The 25023-nt window shown below is 39.5% G+C and overlaps 2 protein-coding genes across 3 annotated transcripts in view; one reads left to right on the top strand and one right to left on the bottom strand.

The window, feature by feature from the left end:
- Pop1 (POP1 ribonuclease P/MRP subunit) overlaps positions 1-1960 on the bottom strand; it is a 34975-nt gene extending 33015 nt beyond the window's left edge. The window contains exon 1 of one of the 2 annotated variants that reach the window (XM_004850152.4): positions 1811-1960. The gene's annotated coding sequence lies outside the window, so the exon portion shown is untranslated. Of the gene's footprint in view, positions 1-588; positions 758-1810 lie in introns of those variants that run through there. The other variant, XM_021262677.2, reaches the window with a different exon arrangement.
- On the top strand, positions 1950-16019 carry Rida (reactive intermediate imine deaminase A). Its single transcript, XM_004850153.3, has 6 exons — positions 1950-2147; positions 10555-10660; positions 12663-12717; positions 13295-13363; positions 13882-13937; positions 15468-16019. Exons 1-6 carry the CDS (start codon positions 2083-2085, stop codon positions 15528-15530), a joined length of 414 nt encoding a protein of 137 aa, XP_004850210.1. The 5' UTR covers positions 1950-2082; the 3' UTR covers positions 15531-16019.
- Positions 16020-25023: the final 9004 nt, after the last annotated feature.

Raw genomic sequence — 25023 nt, 5'->3', positions numbered from 1 at the left:
AGGCCTGGGGATTTAGTTCAGTGGTCCCATGCCTGTCTCGAAAGCACAAGGTACTGAATCAGATCCCAGTACCAAAAATAAAAATAAAAAGGACTGGGGATATAGTTACATGCAAGGCCCTGCGCTCAATCCCCTGTACTGCAAAAATTAGTTAAAATAAAATAGGGCCGGGGATTTAGCTCAGCGGTTTCGCCTCCTGCTGCACAAGTGCAAGAACCCAAGTTCGATCCCCGGTACCAGAAAAAAACACCTCAAAAGATAAAATAAAATAAAAATCATAAAGTGAATTATTTTATCCAGTTTAATCAAATGTTAGTAGCTTTTGGGTACTTATTATGTATCTAACAGTTTAGGGCATTATGTAATATATCCTACTGTCATACAGTAGTATAGGATATAGTCTGTTTGCTTAAAAGAGTCTATCTTAGGCAGCTGACATTGAGAACTTTATGTGCCAGGCACTGTTCTACATGCCTCACTCATTTAATTCTCACAATGATATGAGGGAGATACTAGGGTCTACTCTCATTTTATAAATGAAGAAACTGAAGTATACAGCAGTTATATAAGCTACCCAAGGCCACTAACCTTTTTGTGATTGTTTTTGGTTTCAAATCAGGCAGTCTGCCTCTATTCACTTCTGTTTTGTTTTGTTTTGTTTTGTTTTGTTTTGTTTAGACAGAGGCTTGCTATGTAGCTCAGGCTGGCCTTCAACTCATTATGCAGTCCAGGCTGGCCTCAAACTCACTGAAATCCTCCTGCTTCAGCTCCCTCAGTGCTGGGAATAGAGAATTAAATCACATACAAAAAATACTGTAATTTGGAGTATAGCAAAATAGGAAGCTCAGTAAGAGAAAAAAATGAATCAGCAGAAAAAATCAATATGAAAGTAGGATTTCAATTGGCTGGAATTTGGGTAGAAAGAGAAGAAAGTAATTTGGGAACCTACTGTATGAACAGGAGTGAGGACTCTGGAAGACTAAAGAGAGGACGGAACAGAAGAGGATGAAACTAAATAGGATAGTGGAGGCCAGACTGAAAGGCCTTTTGTTCCTGGTTAGAGCTCTAAACCCCGGAAAAGATCTAAATTCTAACAGTTCTTCAGCCTGAAGTTAAAAAGCAGAGTCTTAGCATTTCAAAGAACAAAAAGAGAGGCAACCAAAAGGGATTCTATTCATAGTACGTTTTGGAAGCCGGGAGGACGAAGAATCTTTTTTCCCTATTGTAGCACCAGTACGCAGCTGACTGCCAATGTAAGGGCTCAGTATTTGGTGACTGCAAGCCTGAACGCATAAATGAAGACGTGGTGCAGGCCTAAAACGCGCATATTAACAGGATAAGAAATATTCAGCCCTGTACAACCCCTTCTCACACAGCACGACCTGCCCAGGGACCAGCTCTGGGGCTATTATCTGGATCAAGATCACGTTCTTTCCTTTTGAAATCAGATCTCCGTCCTAAGGCTCGGGCCGTATCCAAGGAGACCTTGCAAAGCCAGAGGAGCGGATCTAGAGGCCAGAACGCGGGAGGAGCCGGAAGGTGGACAACGCCCCGGACTCGGCGTGGTCCCCTGAAGGACCCATCGTGTTCCTTAGGGAGGCAGAAGAGTGCAAACCTCTTCCTAGAAAGGCTTCCGCCCGGCGGGGTAATGAGAGGAAAGGGCAGACCTAGGGGCTCAATGGGAAGAAGGGCCCCGGCCTCAGGCAGCAAGAACCCAAGGTCACCAGTCTGAGACCAAGCGCAGGGCCGCCACGTACAGGGTCCCCTCGACCTCGCGGACCCTGACGGGCACCAGCGCCTCACGACCTACCTGCCAGACGTTCTCAGGGCTCCCCAGGTCAGAATGACAAGACTGTGACAGTCCCTCCGAGGAGACCGGCGAGGCGATCCAGAGGGATGACGCATGCGCAACCCCGGCCACCGCCTCCACGTGGCCCGGAGTCGCGCGCAGACTACAGTTCCCAGAATGCCTGGTGGTGGGCGGAGCCTCTCAGGGGAGTTCGGTCAGTGAGGGGAGAAGCTGTTGGGGATAGAGCTAGGACTTACTTTTCAGTGAGGGACCGAATGTGAGAACTGTTAGCTATGACGTCCCTGATCAAAAAGGTGATCGGCACGGCGAAAGCCCCGAAGGCCATTGGGCCCTACAGGTAACTTGGCTTGTGGGAGCACAGATGGAGCCCTGGGGTTCGCAGTCGGTGCTGGGCCACACCGGCTCCGATTAGGCTGGCCTCGGAGTCCTCCGTTCCATTCCCTCGAACGCGCAAGGCAGCCAAGCCCGAACAAAAGGACGCACCCAGGGACCCCTAGAGTTGGGGCTCCCAGGGGGACCGGGAGCTCGTGCTCCGAGGACTTTGCCCCCACCTGGGCTGCCTGGCTTCCAGCCTACCTCAAAGTTTTCTCTGCTTAGAAGTGGTCTGATCCGGGTTTTTGTTTGGAAGGTGTAGATCTGGGGGTTTTGTTATTGTTTCTGGGTTGGGTGTTTTTTTTTTTAACTCCCTGGGGAGTTTATTGGTGACAGCTTTATTGAAATAGAATTCACAGACCGTAGAATTCACACCTTTAATGTACACAATTCAGTGGTCTTTACTGTACTCTGAGTATATAGCTATCACCACTATACTCTAATTTCACCACTTTCTAACCTCAGAGTATCTGCATCACCCCAAAAAGAAATCCCATACCCATTCGCTCCCCACCCCACCTTCCAGCCCAACAACTATGAAGCTACTTTCTACCTCTATGAATTTATCTGTTCCAGACATTTCCTATAAATAGAATCTTTCTGCCTCGCTTCTTTCACGTAGCGTAAAATTTGGTCTAACCCTCTCAATTTAAAGGGTAAAATCTCATCAACAGATGTGGTTGCTCTTGTAGGTGCAGCTGAGTTCTTTTCACAGAAGCGCTTAGCAAATCTTTGCGAATCTACCCAACACTTGGTTTTTACAACATGTATAGAAAGATGTTGTAATATTTATGTAATATTCATTGCCCATGCTCATTTGCCACCAACAAAATCAGATACAACTAATAACAAAGGTCATTTTCTAAGATTGTCCTATATACTCTAGCTAAATATATGAATACTGGCAAAAAGATGCCCCTGTGTACTTATCAGAAGTACTTGTAAATAGGAAGGTTAATTCTGTTTTTAAAAAATCATTTTTTGGAAACAAAGCTTTTGCATATAGGGAGGGGAGGAGGATGGAGCAGAGAGGGGATGGGAAAATAGAAGAGGCAAGTGCACATTCCTGGTACCTGCAAAGAGGCAGGTACATTTGCCGATGTACAAGGTGCAAATTCCCTATGATGAGGGTTATCATTATGTATATCTAAAATGTACAGGTAAATATTTTGCTAAAAAAAATAAAAAGAAAAATGTCTTTTTTAAAAAATATTTTACCTTTAAAACCATTTGATCTTATTCTCTATGTTCTTGGAGACTTTCCCCTTAATGTAATTTTTGCATACTTTTAATTTCTCTATAACCTATAAAGTATACCCTATAACCATTTTTCCTTTTTAAAATATAGTTTATTTGTGTCTGTTCCTTATTAAAAGAACAAAATCTGGAAAACTTTTACAGCTGGGGCATTTAAACTATGACCAATATGTATTGAATGCCTACCTACATGAAAGCACTTCAGGGATGCAAAAATGTGTAAGAAGCAACCCAATGAGAAAGGCATTCACACATTTGAGGAAAGAAAAATAAATATTAGTGCATCCTCTATGGCAGGTACCTATCTCCATTTTACAAAAATAAAACTGAAGCTTAAGTCAACTTTTCCAAGGTCAGATAGTCTAGAAGTGACAGCTCAATTTAAACTCTAGCCCTAGCTGCCTCTATACCACATTACCATAAGAAATAGTACTCACATGTAACAGAACAATAATTATTATAGTAAAGTTGGAAATAAATGCAATGCAGTGAAGGAACAAATGAGGAGAGAACATAAGATTTAGGATGGTTGGGCCGGGGATTTAGCTCAGTGGTTTCGTGCCTGCTGCGCAAGCACAAGGACCCGAGTTCGATCCCCGATACCAAAAAAAAAGATTTAGGATGGTTCCTTGTAAAAGGTACAAGTGCCTTCATGTCTTTAATTGTGCTTTTGTGCCTACCTTAATGTCCTGAATCCATTCAAAGCATTTACTTTTCGTGGTCATTATGACTCTGAGGAAGAGCCAGAAGTCACACTATGCCACATCCAATGCATAAGGTGGATGAGGACTCACCATAATGTTTTTATGAGCCTGCCTTTCAGTTGGATGGCACCTGACAGCAGCATTTACTGGATCTTTGATCACACCCTGAAAAGACGCTCATGAAAGAGAACTTCCAGAACTGCTTCAGAAAGTGGCAAGAACATGGAATACGTGTTCGAAGAGAGGGAGGGTATTTTGAGGGAGATTAATGGCAGTGTCTCTTGTACTGTATACATTTTTAAACATTCACCCTATATTTTGTTCAACCCTTGTAGCCCTTGAGTTGGGTTTTGAAGATTGGATTTGCCATTTCTAGGGTCATTGTAAAGTTAGATTTTTGTTTTTTAATCAATTTGATAAGGAATTCAACAGGATGTCATGGAGTGAAGTGTTTTCGAAGTAGGGGAAACAGCTGGAGTGATGGTATAGGAGTGGAAGAATGCATGACATGAAGATTTTTGGAAGGAAATTTTAGTAATTCAAAGGCCACTATTACATTTTTCCCGGGGATTTAGCTCAGTGGTTCCACTGCCTGCCTCGCAAGCGCAAGGACCCAAGTTCAATCCCCAGTACCAAAAAAAAACATTTTTCCCCAACACCACACCATTTATATTATAATTTACTTAACACATTTCTTTGAGATGTCTGCCTTTACTTAACAGATTAGTTTTAGAAGGAAACTGTATAACAAATAGTATGCTAGGGCTAGGGATATAGCTCAGTGGTTCTGCTGCCTGCTTCGAAAGCGCAAGGTCCCAAGTTCAACCCCCAGTACCAAAAAAAAATAAATAAAGAAGATCAAACAAATAGTGTGCTAAATAGAATACAGCTCAATAGAAAGTAAAAAATAAGCTTATTGGAAAGTGTTATTAAATGTTAACTAGACACTACAGTTGGCTTAAAACCTGAGGCCTGAACTCTGTTAAAGTGGTGCTTCTGGTGGGATGTAGCTCAGGGGTAGACCACTTACCTAGCATGTGCAAAGCCTTGAGTTCCAAACTCAGCCTTTAAAAAAAAAGAAGTGAGGGCTGGGGATTTAGCTCAATGGTTCTGCTGCCTGCCTCACAAGCAGAAGGACCCAAGTTCCATCCCTGGTACCAAAAAAGAAAAAAAAAAAGTGATATTTCTTTAAACTTGTTTTCTAAAATGGTAATTTTTTTTCTCTTTAATTAGAAGGGTTGAAATCACTCAGGGTTGAAATGACTCAGCACTAGACATAATTCTAAGTGTTTCATGTGCACAGTTCCTATTACAGTTCCCATTTTTTAGCCAAAAAACCTGATGCACACAAAGTTAAGTAATGTGACTAAGGTCACACCACTAAGAAAGGATGTAACAGGATTGTCTTTTTTTTTTTGGTACTGGGGATTGAACTCAGGTCCTTGCACCTGTGCAACAGGCAGCAAAACCACTGAGCTAAATCCCCAGCCCCAACAGGATTTTAATTTAGGCGAATGATTTAGTTTGCAGTCTTCAACATAGAAAAATTGAAAAGGTAATCATTTCCTTACTAGGATTCAATGTGTATGACTGACCCTTTAGGGAGTACTCTGTAAGAGTTGATTTTAGACTTGAATTTTTGCTTTGCTTCTTTTTAACCATACTACCTTGCAGAGTAACTTTACCTCTCCTAGTTTGCTTCTTCTAAATAGCATTAGACATTACATTAATGCTACTTCGTAAGATTTATGTTGGGATTAAATTAAAAAATGGGCAGTAACAATTAGATTTTGGGTTCAAGTTCTTGGTAGTTTCCAGTGCTAAACAAAAGAGCATAAAGTTGGTCTGGAGATGTAGCTCAGTGGTAGAGCATTTTCCTAGCATGCAGGAGGCCCTGGGTTCAATTTCTAGTACCTCAAAAGAATAATAGATTTATTTTGTATGTAATGAGGAGCCCTGAAATATTCCGAAGCAGGAAATAACATGATCATATCCCTTTTAAGAAAAGGATCTTAATAGTAACTTGAATAAAAATTTGGAGAAGAGAATGAAAATAGGGAATATTAGGAATATTACAATGTAAGTAAAAATCAGTACTTTTTTTTAATCCTCTCCTTAATCACACAGTGATAGCATTTAGAATAACATTTCTACTTCATTTTTTCAGTTTTAATTTTATTATTAGTACCTGTTTGCAATACACAATGATTACATTCCTTGTGGGGAGTTGGTACATGTACCGAACACATTCTTTCCTTTTCATCCCTTCCTTCCCCCTTTTTTACTTCAAAACAAAAGTGACCCATAAAAAAAAAAAAATCAGTGACACTTTGTCCTGACACCTGCTAAGAGAGCATACATCTATCTTGACCTATTTAGAAATACTCTGTGTTCTTTGCTCAGTTTGAAAGAAAAGATTAATATCCTGGTTGACTTTGAGGTGGTGGGGGTCAGCTTCTTGATAAAGCAAAGCAAGCAGAACAGAGGGGCGCTGTCGTAGGTGTCTGCCGGTGTGACGAAAGCTGTGGATCTATGTCATGGTGTGAGACTTTGCACAAAGGACACAACACAAGCTCCAGATACGGTCTTTGTTTCAATATTTTCTGTTGAAGAAAAACACCTTCCAACCTACATATTCTGATAAAGTTAATCGGACGTCTTTTAAGAACTATTTGGAAACAAGAGTTTTTGTGTGTGGAGTTTGTAGTGAGAATACTTTTTGAAAATTCTAGGTCCTCTCCAGAAAGACTTCAAGTGCATTGAGTGAATTCAGATGTGTTGCTGGCCCCTGGCCTTGGGATAGATGTAGTGTCGTCACTAATTAACTAGTCAGCTCAGCACACTGCAGGAGATTCAAGGACAGAGCCTTGAGAAATTTCATCTTAGTCCTATTACATTGCTTTCCATTTTTTCCATTTATTAGCACACCAGCCAGTAATTCAGTGGCATAGATAGTGATGTCATAATTTTTAGAATGCTTTTTTTTTTTTTTTGGTTCTGGGGATCGAACTCAGGTCCTTGCACCTGCAAGGTAGGCAGAGGAACCACTGAGTAGAATGCTTTTTAAAATGTTCCCTTTGACCTGGAAATAGAACCATACACTTTCAAGTCTTGTCTGTGGCTAATAGGATCCTTATGCTGAGGAGGTAGTTATCATGTGTCCAATTATTTTGTAAATAAACCTCTTGAAATTTCTAAGAAATAACTCAGTCTCAGAGATGCAATGCTTACTTTTGATTCTCAAAAATAAGTGGGCCTTTATTACCACCATAAAGTTTTTGGCAGTGCTGAGGATTGAACTCAGGTCCTTATGCATGCTAGGCAAGCCCTGTATCACTGAACCACACTCCTATCATAAAGTTTTTGATAAAAATAATACGAGTTTAAACTCCATTTCAAATGTAGGAAGAGAGGACATTTGATGTTAGCTAATGGTAACAGAGGGACTACACAGGACAGTTGGTAATGTTAGCTAAAGGTACTGTTCAACCTGAGAAAAAGTTACAAATTAACCTCTCTCAATAATTATTTATTTGAGGACAAGCGTGAAAGCCAGATAGTTGAGAATTCCTAGGCTCTGAATCCTGTTACTAAGTTCAAAGTCTATTTTCTTCAGCTCTCCAAAGCCCATGTTAAAAGCTAACAGGTCCTGCCTAAAAGATATTTATTGACAGCCAAAGTGGTTTATGCGACTAAGTGATTAGAGAGGGAAACATCAACAAGTAGATATTTGTTGTCTACTAGTGTCATAAGATACTATCTGTACCCCTAAGAAATTTAGAATCTAAGATGCCTTGGGGCCCGGAGGAGATAGGGTAGGAACAGGGCTAGGTATAATATGCAGGGCTAGGTATAATATGTAGCAAGCTCCTATATGTCATAAGAAAGGCTCAACCAGGGGACCCTTAGGGCCCAGGGCAAAGGCTTAGTTACTTGCTCAGGGGAAATTTGTGTGCAGTGGTTTTCAATGTAGTTTTATTTATAATACTAAAATATTGGAAGCAAAGGTTAAAGTATAAAGTATACTAGTTAAGATATATTCATACAGTGAAATATTTCATACAATGAAATGCTGTGTAGCTGTTTTAAAAAATGAATGAGAAATGTTATATGTAATTATGGAAGATTTTTCTGACATACTGTTCAGTGAAAAAAGCAAGTGTAAAAGTATAAAATACCATATTTTGTGTCAAAGGAGAAATATACGTGTGCATTTGTTTACATGTGCATGAAGAAAAGACATAAACAGGAAGGAAGTCGGGTGTGGTGGTGCATACCTATAACCCCAGCACTGGGGAGACTGAGGCAGGAGGATGCCCATGAGTTTGAGGCCACCCTGGACTACATAGTGAGTTCAAGGCCAGCCTGAACAACATAGCAAGACCCTGTCTCAAAATACTGAGAGAGAGAGAGAGAGAGAGAGAGAGAATGATCATTATCTATAGGGGCTGTGAACTGAACAATCAGAGCACAGATGGAAACTTTTCACTGCTCTTCTTCCTATATTTTATAGATTTTTTTGGACCATGTTAATCTTCTCCTATTCTAAAATATTAAAGTGATTTGTAAAAATGTGGTTGAGAAGACCAAGGAAAGCTTCATGACATAAAAGAAGAAAGTTTGGGGCAGAAGTTGTAGGTCAGGGATAGAACACTTGCCTACCACAAGTGTGAGGTCCTGGGTTTGATCCCAGCACTGCAGAAGAAAGAGGAGAAGCCAGGGATTTAGCTCAGTGGCGCTGCGCCTGCCTTGCAAGTGCAAGGTCCTAAGTTCGATCCCTGGTACTACAAAAAAAAAAAAGGAAGGGAAGGAAGAGGAAGGGCGTCCGGGGAGACAAGATTATTAAATTATAAGTATCTTAAATAAGCATACAAATGGTAAAACAAATATTAAGATTTCAGTTTCAAAAAACAGGCAGCTTTGGGGCCGGGGATTAGCTCAGTGGTTTCGACGCCTGCTGTGCAAGCGCAAGGACCTGAGTTCAATCCCCAGTACCAAAAAAAAAAAAACAGGCAGCTTCTTTATTCTGCAACAAAAACATTTCCTATAAAAGGTTGAATTGTTTGGCATTGTTTTAAGGTATCAGTGTAGTTTGAGGTTTTCCCTATGACTTTATCCTAACCCTGAAATTCAGCACCCTCATTATAAAAGTGAGCACTTGGCAGTAGTGAAGAGAATCTTCAAACATGCATCCTTAATTTACTCTGCAGCAAGCAGTGACTGGTCATGTCCGAGAATTACTTATTTTAAAAATGCTCCTGGCACTTTTTTGTTTCACAGCTTTATTGGAGAATAAGTTACTTATTTTTTCAAAATTACCTATTTTGAATGTAGAGTTCCATGACTTTTGGTAAATGTGTAGAGTTGCACATCTGCTACCATGACCACCTTGTAGGGCATTCCCATCACCTCCAGAACATTTCCTCATAGCCATTGGTATCCCTTCCCCACCCTGCTTAGACAGCTACTGGTTATGTACTTTCTGCTGCTACTATTTGTCTCTTCTAGAATTTCATATAAATGAAAGCAAATTTTAGTTGGATCTGTCAGAGGTTTTGTTCATTTACTTTCTCGATATCATGACCAATGATGTTCTGAGTGTTTATGTGATGTCTTTGAACACATGTTTTCATTTTTCTTGGGAATGAAAGAAACTTTCTGGGAAAGAAACTCCTAAGTTGTGAGTTGAGTGTATATTTACATTTTTAAAGAACTGCCAAACCATTTTCCAAAGCAGCTGTACGATTTTGCGTTCCTATCAACAGAATGTGAAGATTCCAATTGCTCTACATCTTTGCCAGGGCTTGTTATTACATCACTAATGTGTATGGTGCTCTCTTATGGTTTTGATTTGCAAATCTCTAACGACTAATAATGTTGAGCATCTTTATTCCTTAGCTCATTGTTTATCCTCTTTTATAAAGTTTCTGTTCAGGGCCCGCGATTTAGCTCAGTGGTGCTGCCGCCTGCTTTACAAGCGCAAGGTCCTGAGTTTGATCCCCCAGTACCGAAAATAAATAAAGTATCTGTTCAAATCATTTGCCTATTTTTTATAAGATTGTTTTTCATGGGCGGGGGGGGGCAGTTTGGTACCAGGGATCGAAAACTTGGGACCTTGCACTTGCAAGGCAGGTGCCGGAACCACTGAGCTAAATCCCCGGCCCTGTTTTTCATTATTGAGTTATAAGCATTTTTCATATATTCTGTATAAAAGTCCTTTATTAGATACATGTTTTACAAATATTTTTCTCCCAGTTTATGAGTTATCTTTTCATGGTCTTAAAGATATTTGTTGATAAACAAGTTTTTAATTTTAATGAAATCTAATCTATCTTTTTTTCTTTTATGATTTATACTTTTGAGCATTGAGTCTTGTATTTTATATATGCACTGGCTTTCTGTTTGTTGCAGTCAAGCTGTGTTGGTGGACAAGACCATTTACATATCAGGACAGGTCGGCAGAGACCCTGCAAGTGGACAGCTTGTGCCAGGAGGGGTAGTAGAAGAAACAAAACAAGTAAGCCCTTTTCACATTTGAAGTTTCCTTTTCTACTTCTTTTCAATATTGATGAGGAAAGAAGGGACAAAAAAAAGAGCAAATAGAAGGAAAAAATGAAAACAAAGCTTTTGTACATGGTGGGGGGCAAGATATATCATGTACAGGTGCAAATTCCCTATGATGAATGTTACCATTATATATATCTAAAAGTACCAATAAATGTTTTTGCTAATAAATAAATAAATGAAAAAAATATTGATGAGTATTGAGAATCCACTGCCTGATTGTTCTGGTAGAGTTTAAATGCTTTTTAAAACCAAGGATAGTGGCACACACCTATAATCCCAGCACTTGGGAGGCTGAGGCAAGTGGATTACTGCAAGTTCAAGGCCAGTTTAAACTACATAGCACCCTGTCTCAACAACAAAAACAAAAGCTTTTTAAACCACTCACTGATTTAAAACAGTTCTTGATTAAAGGACTGGAGCTAGAAATTTAATGAATCATTTCACTAAAAAACAGTATTCCTAAGGTGACCTAAACCTGAATTGTCAGAATCAAATAACATGTAGCCACTTCCATGTGGATTGGGAAATTTTCTTTTCAAGGACATTGACCCTCTGCCATCCCAAAAAAGTCACCACCATGGAAGTAAAAGGTCAATATTTGTTAGTAAGAGAAAAATATCAGCCAGGGATTTAGTTCAGTGGTTCTCCTGCTGCCCTGGAAGAGCAAGGGCCCAAGTTCAATACCTGGTACCAAAAAAAAAAAGTTATTGAGAAAAATATCAAAGATTACACTTAGCGTGTTTCTTTTAAAAAGAATATGTTATATAACTCTAATCAAATAATAGAATTAAATTGTAATTTAATGCATTCATTGAGTTTGTAATACACAACACAATAAAAAAAACTAAATGTCTATCTGTAGGAACTGGTTGAATAAATTATGCTAGATGTATACAACTAAATTCATATGGAAAGATCTCGAAGATAAATCATTAGGTGATAAAATGAACATCAGAACAGTATGTACCTTATGCTATCATGTGTGCATGTTTGTGTGTCGAAGAATATGTACATTTATGAGGGTAAAAGCATTGACTGTCTCTAGTAGAAGAATGTGTAAGAAACTAGAAGTTGTTACCTCTGGGGAGTAGGAGTCCCAGGGTGGGAGACATCTTCTTGCTGTTTATTCTTATGCTTTTGAAGTTTTTGCCTTATCCATGTAGCACTTATTTAAAAGTCATCATTTTTTAAAAACACAAAACTATAAACAAATGTTATATTATCATCAGTAAAGAAGGGAAGAAGAATGAATTGAAAATAAAAAGTAGAAGATAAAAAACTGAAGCTTTGCTGGGGATGTAGCTCAGTGGCACCACACCTGCCTCACAAGTGCAGGGTCCCAAGTTCGATCCCTGGTACCAAAAAAAGGAAGCTTTTCCAGAGGCCAGAGTTACCAACATATATAGAATTCACTAAAATTGTTTTTAGAAAAAGGAAAAAGAACCCTTTCATATCAATTATTGCTTTAAAAGAAAACATGTTTTCATGCTTACCAGTTCATTCTTATCTTTGAAGAATTATAGTGTGGGGGATCCTGGAAATTATTTGTTTCAACTTCATGGATATTGACTTGAAAGGATATATATATATATATATATATATATATATATATATATATAATTTTTTTTGGGTATTGGATATCGAACTCGGGTCCTTGCGCTTGCACAGCAGGCAGCAAAACCACTGAGCTAAATCCCCGGCGAAAGGATGGATGTATTTTAGCACTTTGTTCCAGTCTTTTCACTCAGAAAAGGAAAGAGTGTTTTCACAGAAAGATGCATTCCGCTAGAGGAAAATCAGGAAACTACACTTTCTAGGTGCGTCCTAAAAGAGTAGGAGAGTTTTTATGTCATCTGAGCTGTTTCAAGAGGTAATGGAAGGGTGAGTAGCTGTATTTATGTAGAGCTTTAATGTCACACCAATGCCTTAGCCCTTTCGTTCCTTGGTTCCAGGCTCTTAACAACATAGGCGAAGTTCTGAAGGCGGCCAACTGCAACTTCACCAATGGTGAGCAGCTGGGTTTTACTGCACTGTTAATTTCTGTTTGATATTTCCTTCTTTAGTTTTGTGTTTTTTGTTTGTTGGGGGGTGGTGGTGGTTGTTGATTTTGTTTTTGTTTGTACCAGGGATTGAACTCAGGGCTTTCACACTGAGCTATATCCTTAACTCTTTTTTTTTTAGTTTTTATTGGGAGACAGGGCCTCCCTGAGTCATTAAATTGCCCAAGCTGGACTTGAACTTGCCATCCTCCTACTAAGCCTTCCACAGTGCTGGGATTACAGGCCCAGCTTCCAGTAATATCTCATGCCTTATCTTTGTTGCATTTTAAAGTTGTTTCAGTCGTTTGGGACACAGCACTATTCCACTTCACTTCTTCAGTCCCATTTTAATCAAGACAGAGAAATTTATATGTACTAATTTTCTGTGTTTTTCATCTTTTTTTTTTTTTTGTACCAGGGATCAAACTTGGGACCTTGCACTTGCAAGGCAGGTGCTGGAACCACTGAGCTAAATCCCTGGCCCTTTTCTGTGTTTTTAATCAGACCCAATAACTAAGCCTGATGACGATGTACTTATCTTCTAGTGGTAAAAACAACTGTCTTGCTGGCCGACATAAACGATTTTGGTACTGTCAATGAAGTCTACCAACAGTGTAAGTAACTGACTTTATTACTATTTGGTGTGTTAAAGAGAAATTAATTTAACATGAATAAGTGTCCCTTATCAATTCAGAGTGATAGGAGATGCTTTAAAAAATGGCATCTGTCCTTAAAGAATGAATAGTTTGATTAGAAACATACAGTATAAACCCATGAAAAAAGATCTAAGATATTTCTGTTGAATTTCTAAGATAGTATACAAAAATCTTACAAATTGATTTTCCTAAAGCCTAATTGTGTTACACCTCCCTTTGGCTTTTTAAGCCTCCTAAAAGTTTTATGGGCACAGATTATATGTACTTATTTTTTCTAGAAAGCTAAGAAATTTAGAAAAGTATTAAAAATTATATGAATTATATGGCAAAATGTTTCATCAAACCAGTGTGAGTTGCTTCTCTGAAGTGTTGCTTATATGTAAGAACTGATTAGTCCACAAAGCACTCACCAGACTCTTGATTGTGCAGTAACATTACAATGTCTGGAAACTAAAATAAAATTCTTTTAAATTCAGATTTCAAGAGTAATTTTCCTGCTCGAGCAGCTTACCAGGTCTCTGCTTTGCCTATGGTACGTATATTTGAAAATGACTCATGTCCACAATTTTAAATTTCTACATTGTATTTTGAATACACCAAACTAAGCACTGTGAAAGGAAATTTTAAAATAAAGGATGCGGTTCCCCTGTGTTTGGTTTTTGAGACAACATCTTGCTTGGTAACCATGACTGGCCTCAAATTCCAAATCCTCCTTCCTCAGCCTCCCGAATGCTGGGATTGCAAGTCACCACACCTGGCTTGCTTTCCAGGAACTTAAAGTCTAAAAGTGAATGTCCAATATTTCATCCATGGAAAAAAATTAAGAAACCATACTTCTACAAACTGTGAGCCAAAATAAACTCTTCCTTTCAGAAATAAACATTAAACCTTAGGGGTGGGGATTTAGCTCAGTGGTGTTCCACCTGTCTTGCAAGCACAAGGTCTTGAGTTCAATCCTGGTACAGGGAAAAAACATTAAACCTTATAAATCAGAGTTTTTAAATTGGAGAAAAATTGCTAGGTTTGGTGGCATGTGCCTGTAATCCCAACACTCAGAAGGCTGAGGCAGGAGGGTTGCTGCGAGGTCAGGGCCAGCCTGGGAACATAGTGAGTTCAGAGCCACCTTGAACTACATAACAAGATCCTTTCTCAAAAAAAAAAACTGTGAGAAAAATTACTAGAGCAGCTATGTGGTTGTAAAATTACTTACAGGACTATAAATTTGAGACAGGTTTTCAGTTCTGCATCTAGTTGTTTGTAAGGCATCTAGATCTTCCACTCGAAAAATGCTGTTCAAACCAGCAGCACATGTATTGCTCAATGTCCTGGTTTTGATCTTCTGATCTCACTAGTAGCTTTTTCCTGTGCCCCTGAGCCACACAGTAGTACAAATGGAAGTCAGGCAAGAAGCTGCTCGTAACTGACTTCTACTTGTAATTTTCCACTAAACAAATATATCTCCCAAGAGTGGCATTTTTACTCATTAGTTGCTGTGTGGAATGACCATTACCATCAAACTTACTAAAATATTGGGTTTCATAAAAGGAACTCTGAACTTGGACATGGGGTTTTTGTTGTTGTTTTTTGTTTGTTATTTGCTTTTCTGAGACAGGGTTTTCTATGTAGGCCAGGCTGACCTTGAACTCACTGTGTACCTCAGGCTGGCCTCAAACTCACAGTGATCCTCCTGCCTCAGCCCCCAGAATGCTAGGGTTACAGGTGTGTGCTATCACACCCAGCACCAAGACATAGATCTAGCCCTCTGCTGTTTACATTTGTGAGTACTCAGCCTACCTAAGCTTCAGCCCATCATTTTATGAATTGGCGTATGTCTAAGAGGGCTGCTGTGAATTAGCATCAAAAGAGCTAATGTACTGAGCATGCCAGGTATGGGAACCCGGCCTATTATAGGTTCCTAGTGAATTTTCCTTATCCTTTCTTTCTTTTGAGAATTGTAATGCTAAAAATATTATGTTGCTGTTAGTTGCGTATGTTTTGGGCATTACTGAGCTCTCTTAATCTGTACAAAATTATGAACATGGTTTCTCTCCTTTCCTTACAGGGAGCCCGAGTTGAGATTGAAGCAGTGGCTGTCACCGGGCCTCTCACAACAGCATTGCCCTGAGCAGGCCCAGGGCCAGTGACTTTCGAATTTCCATCATGGCTTCAAATCAGTGTCTTAATTTTTATAACTTGATATTGGAAAGGGCAAGTGTGACTAAAATATCTGACATTATGGAAATTCCATCTCGTAGGGAGATTTGACATGAGCTGAGGACAGATAGTGCAGTTGCTGCAGGGTGAATTACACTTAGGCACACTCATGCTGCACAGTGTGAGGGAAGGGACATCACAGTCACAGAGTGAGAGGGAAAGAGCCGCAGAAGGAGGACTTGGCCCTGAGAAATAATACTGAGCACACCTAATTCAATTAAATCCTATTAATTTAGCAGGCAAAATATTTAGTTCTTGTGTTAGACATATGATTATGCTTTTATTTGAGTAAAATTAAATTAGTCAAACTTGAGTAATAGAGGTAAAGGAGAAAAAAATGGACCAAAATTTTATAGAGATAGTATTTTTCTAATGGAAATAAAATAGACTTGCAGATTTCTCTTGGTGTGATTTTGTTTACTTTGATTGTTTTGGGGGTTTTTTGTTTTTGTTTTTGTCTTTTTGAAACATTGTCTCACTGGGAAGTTCAAGACTGGCTTTGAACTCACTATGTAGCCCAGGCTAGCCTGGAATTTGAAGTAATCCTCCTGCCTCAGCCTCCCAAGTGCTGGGATTACAGATGTGAGCCACAACGCCCAGGTTATTGTTCACTTAGTTTTTAACAGTTTATACATGAAAACATGGTAAAGGGGGAAGGAGCCATGAAGTGAAGTCTATTTTATTTCTCAAAGTTTGTTTCTGACTTTGTACATTTTTACACTGCAATCTGTAGGGGACGGGAAAGGACGTTACCAGGACTCTGCCGTGGGCCCTGGCCCGAGCCGCCACAGCACAGGCGAACTCAAGAACAGACAGAAAGGAGACTTGAGTGCAGAAGCTGAGTCTTGGGTCCTGGTCAGTGCTGCTGACAGCAGCAAAGACAGAGGCCCCCAAGCAGGTCCAGGATTTAATGAACACAATCGTGGGAAGGAATAAGGAGCGGGTGTGCTTTGAAGGCATCCAGTGAAATACTGCGAACACCTGGCACGATGGCGCCGGGCAGGGCTGTTAGGGAGGAAGCACTGCTTATCTTGCTTGGGTGGAACAAACCGGTACGGGGACCAGGTGCAGTTAGCACGCAACCCATCGGGTCAGTGAGAGGCCATAATTCAGGGGAGAGGGTTTTAATTGGGGTCACCCCGACCTCAGCTGCACATAACTCAGCAGAGCCCTGCCACTGCACAGACCAGGGCCTAGGTTTCCATGGCAGCCATTGAGGGAGGGGCTGTACTAGCCCAGTCCGCCCTCCGACAGGCCCATTTGAGTCACGTAGAGCTTCAGTCTGATTCCTGATATAAAATAATATAGCCGAATTATGGAAGGAAGAAGCATATGCCACTCATAGCCCCTAGTACTGGGCAGGGATGTCTGCTACATTAATCAGAGTATTTATAATAATGTTGTGTTTGTTGAAGTCTTGCTTGCTTTTTTTCTTTTCGTTTCCTTTTTGGAGATGGAGACAGCATTTTGCTGTGTTGTCTGAGTTGGCTTCAAAGCTCCTGGGCTATAGCTGTGGTCCTGCCTCAGCCTCAGTGGTTGGATTACAGGAGTGCCCCTGCCTCTGGCTCTTTAAAGTATTTCAGCAGTTTTAGACAACTAAATGAATACTTCCTCCAGTACAATAAATCCTAATACAAAATTAAAGAGATTAGGAAAGAAAATCCCCCCTTCCTTTCCATTCCACAAACCTCCCCAAAGAAACAAACCACTCCTAGGTTCAATACTTGAATTTTTTGGTTTCTTTTGCTTATTTATAAATGGAACCTTATACATTATTTTGAAGATATTCCCATAGAGAGAGGAGAGAGGGATTGACCTCATTTTCAAAACAACTATGGAATTTTATGTGAATATACCTTAGGTAATTTACCCATTCGTCCAGTTCACTGTTTTCAAAATTATATTACAACAGCCTGGGGTGATAGCACATGCCTGTAACCCCCATACTTGGAAAGCTGATGCAGGAGACTCTCCATAAGTTCAAGGCTAGCCTGGGATACCTAGTTCAAGGCCAACCTGAACTACATAGCAAAACCCTATCTCAAAAAAAACCCAAAAAAAACCCAAAATAGATTACAACAATGCTACCATGACATTATCACATGCACAACACAGAGAGAGCAGCTGTAGGAAAAGCAAAGCATGCAGAGTGGGGATTACTGGCTGGGGTAAGGAAAGATTTATGCTTACAAGCTCATTGGGGGCAGGCCTCCCTGAGATGACAGTGAAGTTAAGGATGTTTGTTGAGATTTGTTGAACTTTTTTTAACCGGTGGTAAATGTCAAATGGTAAATGGAATGATTTTATAATGAAGAACCAGCTCTGTGTTCCAACTGCTCAGTATATGTTTACTTATATAAACATACACATATTTATGTTACATATCTTATAGATTATTAAATTCAGGCTGGTAATATTTTGTTTAGGATGTTTACTCTTATGTTCATCTGGGAGATTGGTTTTTCTATTCCAGAAAAGAGTTTATGGCTATAAACATCTGTCCTTGAGTGCTTGAGGAAGTTGAACAGGGTTTGGGGGACGGCGTTGGTTTGGTTTGTTTTTTTACTGTACTGGGAACTAAACCTAGGGCTTTAATACTGAGTTAAATCTCCAGCCCTTTTTTATTTTGAGACAGAATCTTGCTAAATTTCCCAAGCCAGGGCCAGGGATTTAGCTCAGTGGTACCTCCGCCTTCTCCCTCAAGCACAAGGACCCAATTTTGATCCCCAGTACCAAAAATTAAATAAATAAATAAATTTCCCAGGCTGGATATAACTTGTGATCCTCCTGCTTCAGTCTCCCAAATTTCTAGGATTACAGACATACACCACCATGCCCAGCTTGGGCTAGGTATTTTGGGGAAGGGAAATGTTTAAACTGGTTGAATTTCAGGAATATTCTGAATTTTCTGGTATTTTCTTCAGTCCCCAAGTTAACTGACTTGTTAGTGACTGGGTCAGAATTCTGAGTCTTCTTTCTGCACAAAGGACAATCACTAGATATTGTTAAATGTGAAACACTATATGTTGGCCTTTCAAACATGTTTACAGATAAAACAATTTCTTTGAAACATGAGATACCTAAAAAAAGTCACCCATATTTCCTTACTGTTGTATTCCTTACCTTTGACAGAGTCTGTAAAGTTTGCTTTTTTTCCAAAAGACATGTGGATCATAAATCTTACATGTTTCTATAATAATAGTTCAGATAAATACACCACGTGGGTTCCACACTACAAAGACGAAGAGGACACCGGACAACCAGACCACGGTACTGAGTCCCGCTGCTCCGGGCCCAGAGGTAGGGGCTTCTGAGCCACCGTGCCACTGCTCCTGGACCAGAGGAAGGGGCTTCCCGGCCACTATCCCTCCCACTGCTCCCAGCCCAGAGGAAAGGGCTTCTGGGCCACCATCCCTGCCGCTGCTCCCGGCCCCTGTCCCACCTCTCCCAGCTCAGAGGAGGTAATCCATGCAGGCACCAACAGCCCACCACCCCCATCGAAATGAGAAAACACGTAAATAAGTCTCAAAACCAGACCTCCAGATCACCTACAGCAACCCCAAAGGGAAATGAGATGGAACACTCTGATACTCAACAACCTGGACCCACTGAACTGGCAACAAAAGGGGATGTGGAAAAAATGAAATCAGAAATAATTTCTCAGATAACAGGAGAAGTTGTGCCCCTAGTGCAAGACATGATTAATAAATCTAGAGAGGAGCTCAGGAACATGATGGAATCCCAACATAGGAAACAAATGGAACCCATAAAACAGATGCAAATAGATTTCCAGGACATGAAAAACTCCATTGAAAGTCTACACAGCAGAATGAGCCAATGTGGGGACAGAATTTCAGATATAGAAGATAAGATTGCAATTAATGACCAGGAAAAGAAAAATTGCTTCAAAATTATAAGGGAACATGAGAAATCAATCCAGCAGCTGCTAGATGATGCAAAGAAGAATAACATAAGACTGATTGGAGTCAATGAAGAAACAGGAGTGAGTGCAGATGACATAAAAGATCTCTTCACAGAAATAATGGCAGAAAACTTCCCAAGCAGGGGAAAAGAGCTTGACATACAGATAAGTGAGGCATATAGGACTCCAAATAGTCTTGATCAAAAAAAATCTACACATAGGCATATAATTGTTAAGATTCCAGAAACTCAACAGAAGAACAAAGTTCTACAAGCAGTTAGAGAAAAGAAACAAATCACATACAAAGGAAAGCCCATCAGAATCACAGCAGACTTCTCAATACAAACCATCAAGGCAAGAAGAGCTTGGAGTGACATATTCCAAGCCCTAAAAGAAAACAGCCTCCAACCTAGATTGTACCCTGCAAAACTATCTGTCAAAATGGATGGAGAAAGAAGATACTTTCATGACAAAGAGCACCTTAGGAACTTCGTGAATACCAAACCAGCACTCCAAAGAATTTTACACAATATCCTAGGAACAGATATTGAGGATCACAACCCCAGAAAGCAAAGCAGAATGAACCCATCTGGCATGACAAGAAATTCAATGTAAAGGGGGAGAACCCAACAAAAAGAAAAAGTCATGCCAATGACAAGTCAATACGTTTCAGTTAGAACCATCAATGTTAATGGTCTCAATTCACCAATCAAAAGAAATAGACTGGCAGAATGGGTCAAGAAGCAAAATCCAACAATATGCTGCATGCAAGAAACACACTTAATTCAAAAGGAAACTCATAGACTGAAAGTTAAAGGGTGGAAAACAATACTCCATGTGACAGGAACCCGAGAAAAAGCAGAAGTAGCTATCCTCTTTGCAGATCAAGTAGATTTCAAACCAACACTGATTAAGAGAGATGAAGAAGGACACTGCATCCTTGTAAAGGGAACAATCCAACAGGAAGAGATGACAATCATAAATATCTATCCACCAAACACTAGTGTGCCAAGCTATATAAAACAAATACTAACGGACATGAAAAGTCATATATGCACTAATACAATTGCAGTGGAGGACCTCAACACCCCACTGTCACAAATAGATAGATCAACTAGACAAAAAATAAGTAATGAAATACTAGAACTCAATCGAACTCTTGAACAAATGAATTTAACAGATGTTTACAGAGTCTTCCACCCCACAAAATCAGAATACACATTCTTCTCAGCTGCACATGGGTCATTCTCCAAAACAGACCGCATACTCACACATAGAACATGTTTAAGTAAGTGCAAAGGAATTGAAGTTATCCCCTGTATATTATCAAACCATAGTGCAATGAAATTGGAGATCCATAGCAAAAGAAACTCAAAAAATTTCATAAACATGTGGAAGCCGGGGATTTAGCTCAGTGGTTTTGCCGCCTGCTGCACAAGCACAAGGACCCAAGTTCAATCCCTGGTACCAAAAAAAAAATTTGTTTTGAACCTTTACTGGACAGGTCAGTGATTTAGCTCACTGGTTCTGGTGCCTGCCTTGCAAGCGCAAGGTCCTGAGTTCGATCCTTGGTACCAAAGAAAAAAAAATTAAATGAATTAAAGAATACCTTAGAAGCAGTACTTAATTTCAGAGGTCCCTTTCCTCTTCATGCAATAAGAAGGAGCAAACTGAAAACTTTGGCTGGGAATTTAGCTCAGTGGTTCTGCTGCCTGCCTCTCAAGCGCAAGGTCCTGAGTTCGATCCCTGATACCAAAAAAAAAAAAAAAAAGACTTTCATGAACATGTGGAAATTGAACAAGACACTTCTGAATACCCAATGGGTCACAGAGGAAATTAAAGAAGAAATCAGACACTTCCTTCAATTAAATGACAATGACAATACAACATATCGGAATCTATGGGACACAATGAAAGCAGTTTTATGAGGGAAATTCATAGCAGTGAATATGCACATTAGGAAAACAGAATGAGCCCAATTAAACAACCTGATGCTGAACCTCAAGCTTCTAGAAAAAGAAGAACAGGACAACCCTAGAGCTCATACAAGGGAGGAAATTATAAAGATCAGAGGAGAAATCAATGCAATGGAGACTAAGAGAATGATACAAAAAAACCAATGAAGCCAAGAGTTGGTTCTTCGAAAGAATCAACAAAATTGACAAACCTTTAGCCAAGCTTATCAGGAAAAGGAAAGAAAAGGCCCAAATCCATGCAATTAGGAATGAAAAAGGTGAAATTACAACAGACCCAGCAGAAATCCAGAGGATCATCAATACCTACTTCCAGAACCTATACGCCAATAAGATGGACAACACAGAAGAAATGGACAGATTCCTAGATACATACGAATTACCAAAATTGAATGAAGAAGACCTAAAAATTCTGAATAACCCAATATCAACCAATGAAATTGAAAACGTAATTAAAAACTTATCACCTAAGAAAAGCCAGGGCCCTGATGACTTCACTGCTGAATTCTACAAGACATTTAGAGAGGAACTACTGCCACTACTGTTTCAACTCTTCAATGAAATTGAAAGGGAAGCAATACTCCCAAATTCATTCCTGGAAGCAAGCATCACCTTGATCCCCAAAGCAGAGAAAGACCCAACTGAAAAGGGGAACTATAGACCAATCTCACTAATGAACATAGATGCAAAAATCCTTAATAAGATAATGGCAATCAGAATGCAGAAGATCATCAAGAAGATCATACACCCTGATCAAGTGGGATTCATCCCAGGGATGCAGGGATGGTTCAATATATGCAAATCAATCAATGTAATACACTGTATCAATAGAGCCAAGGACAAAATCCATTTGATTATCTCCATAGATGCAGAAAAAGCATTTGACAAAATCCAACATGCATTTATGATAAAAACCCTACAAAAAATTGGAATAGATGGTCTCTACCTCAAACTGATAGAAGCTATCTATGAAAAGCCAACAGCCAATATCATACTAAATGGTCAAAAACGGAAATCCTTCACACTGAAATCAGGAACAAGACAAGGATGTCCACTGTCACCACTCTTGTTCAATATAGTTCTGGAAACATTAGCCACAGCAATTAGACAAGAGAAAGAAATAAAAGGAATAAAGATAGGAAATGAAGAAGTCAAATTGTCATTATTTGCAGATGACATGATACTCTATATAGAAGACCCCAAGAACTCCACCAAAAGTCTTCTAGACTTAATAACCAAATTCAGTCAAGTAGCTGGTTACAAGGTCAACACACAAAAATCAAGAGCTTTCCTCTACACAACTGACAGACTCACTGAGAGAGAAATAGGGAAAATAATTCCTTTCACAATAGCATCCAAAAAACTGAAATACCTAGGAATCATCCTAATGAAAGAAATCAAAGACCTCTTCTCTGAAAACTATAGCACTCTGAAAAGAGAGATTGAAGATGATATCAGAAAATGGACAGAGATCCCCTGCTCCTGGGTAGGAAGGATTAATATAGTGAAAATGGCCATACTTCCAAAACTGCTATATAGATTCAATGCAATTCCAATTGAGATCCCAGCAGCATACTTCATGGACCTTGAGAAAACAATCCAAAAATTCATTTGGAACAAGAAGAGACCCAAAATAGCAAAAGCAATTCTAGGTAACAGAGACATGGCAGGGGGTATCACAATCCCCAACCTGCAACTCTACTACAAAGCTACTGTGATGAAAACAGCATGGTACTGGAAAAGAAACAGACCTGAGGACCAGTGGAATGGATTAGAAGATGTAGAAACAACACCAGACACACTCAGCCATCTCATCTTTGATAAAGGAGCCAAACACCCTCACTGGAAGAAAGATAGCCTCTTTAATAAATGGTGCTGGAAAAATTGAGCTTCAACTTGCCAAAGATTAAAACTAGACCTATATCTCTCACCATGCACTAAACTAAAATCAAAATGGATTAAAGATCTAAATATTAAAATAGAAACTCTGAACCAGTTGGAACAGAGGTTAGGTAGAACCCTTAAAGACATCAGTGTAGGAAAAGATTTTATGAACAAAACCTCAGTTGCCCATGAACTAGTACAAACAATCAACAAATGGGATCTCTTCTTATTAAAAGGCTTCTGCACAGCAAGAGAAACCACCAGCAGTGTGAAGAGACAACCCACAATGTGGGAAAAAATCTTCACCTGCTCTTCCTCAGACAAAAGTCTACTATCTCGAATCTATAAAGAACTTAAAAAGATCAGACCTCCCAAATTTAAAGACCCAATCCAAAAATGGGCATCTGAAATGAACAGACATTTCTCAGACAAAGAAGTAGAAATAGCAAAAAAAATACATGAAAAAATGTTCAACATCACTGGTCATTCAAGAGATGCAAATGAAAACAACGCTGAGATTCCACTTCACTCCAGAAAGAATGGCTGCTATCATGAAATCAACCAATAACAAATGTTGGCAGAGCTGTAGGGAAAGAGGAACCCCGCTCCACTGCTGGTGGGAGTGTAGACTGGTGCAAGCACCAAATCAGTATGGAGATACCTCAAAGAACTAGGACTGGAAGTCCCATTTGACCCCACTATTCCACTGCTGGGGATCTTCCCCAAAGAATTAAAAGAATCATACCACAGTGATATATGTGCACCCATGTTCATAGCAGCACAGTTTGTGATAGCTAAAACTTGGAAACAGCCCAAATACCCATCAACTCAAGACTGGATAAAGAAAATGTGGTTTTTTTAATAAAATGGAGTACTACTCAGCCATAAAAAATGAAAAATTAGAGACATTTATAGCTAAGTGGATGCACATTGAGGCAATACTCTTAAGTGAAAGAAATAGGACACACATGTATAAATACTGAATAGTTTCTCTGGTGTGAGAAACTGAAAGTGTAAATAAGGACTAAATGTATAATAGGTCATGTGAAATAGGAAGAAAAGGGGCACAGGGGAAGGGAGTGGGAGGGGTAGGGGAAAGAATAGAAGGGAATGGGATTAATATGAGAAAATGGAAAAATAAGAATAAAATCTTTGTAAATAGGGAGGAATGGAGGGGTTGAAGGGAGGGCTGGGCCAGGGTGAAAAATAAGAACCAAGAGAGACTATGTAAAGGTGCAAATTTCCAATGATGAATGTCATTATATTGTATACCTAAAATGTACCAATGATTAGAATGAATAATCAATAATGCAAAATAGGAAGAAAAGGTCCAAAGGGGTAGGGGTAGTGGGAGGGGCAGGGGAAAGGATAGAAGGGAAAGGAAAAATGATGAGAAATGGAAAAAATGGAAATAAAGTCTTTGTAAATAGGGAAGGGTGGAGGGCGTGAAGGGAGGGCTAGGAATGGGGAAAAAATAAGAACCAAGATGCATTATGTAAAGGCACAATTCCCAATGAGAAATGTAATTGTGTTGTATACCTACAATGTACCAATAAAAGAATTTAATAAAATAAATAAAAAATAAATAAATAAGTAAATAAATAAATACACCAGGTGTCTTAGTT

This window comes from Heterocephalus glaber, unplaced genomic scaffold (assembly GCF_053883595.1).
Source record: "Heterocephalus glaber isolate CG9 unplaced genomic scaffold, H.glaber_assembly_v1.0 deba00001555, whole genome shotgun sequence".
Classification (NCBI taxonomy): domain Eukaryota; kingdom Metazoa; phylum Chordata; class Mammalia; order Rodentia; family Bathyergidae; genus Heterocephalus; species Heterocephalus glaber.
The sequence above is the reverse complement of the archived record's forward strand: the minus strand, read 5'-3'. Positions and strand labels throughout refer to the sequence as shown.

Excerpts from the sequence above, each read along its gene's own strand:
- Rida (XM_004850153.3), top strand. The coding sequence starts at position 2,083 with ATGACGTCCCTGATCAAAAAGGTGATCGGCACGGCGAAAGCCCCGAAG. Across the intron at positions 10,661-12,662 it reads TAGTAGAAGAAACAAAACAA|GCTCTTAACAACATAGGCGA; the intron begins GTAAGCCCTTTT and ends CCTTGGTTCCAG. Across the intron at positions 13,364-13,881 it reads CAATGAAGTCTACCAACAGT|ATTTCAAGAGTAATTTTCCT; the intron begins GTAAGTAACTGA and ends TTTTAAATTCAG.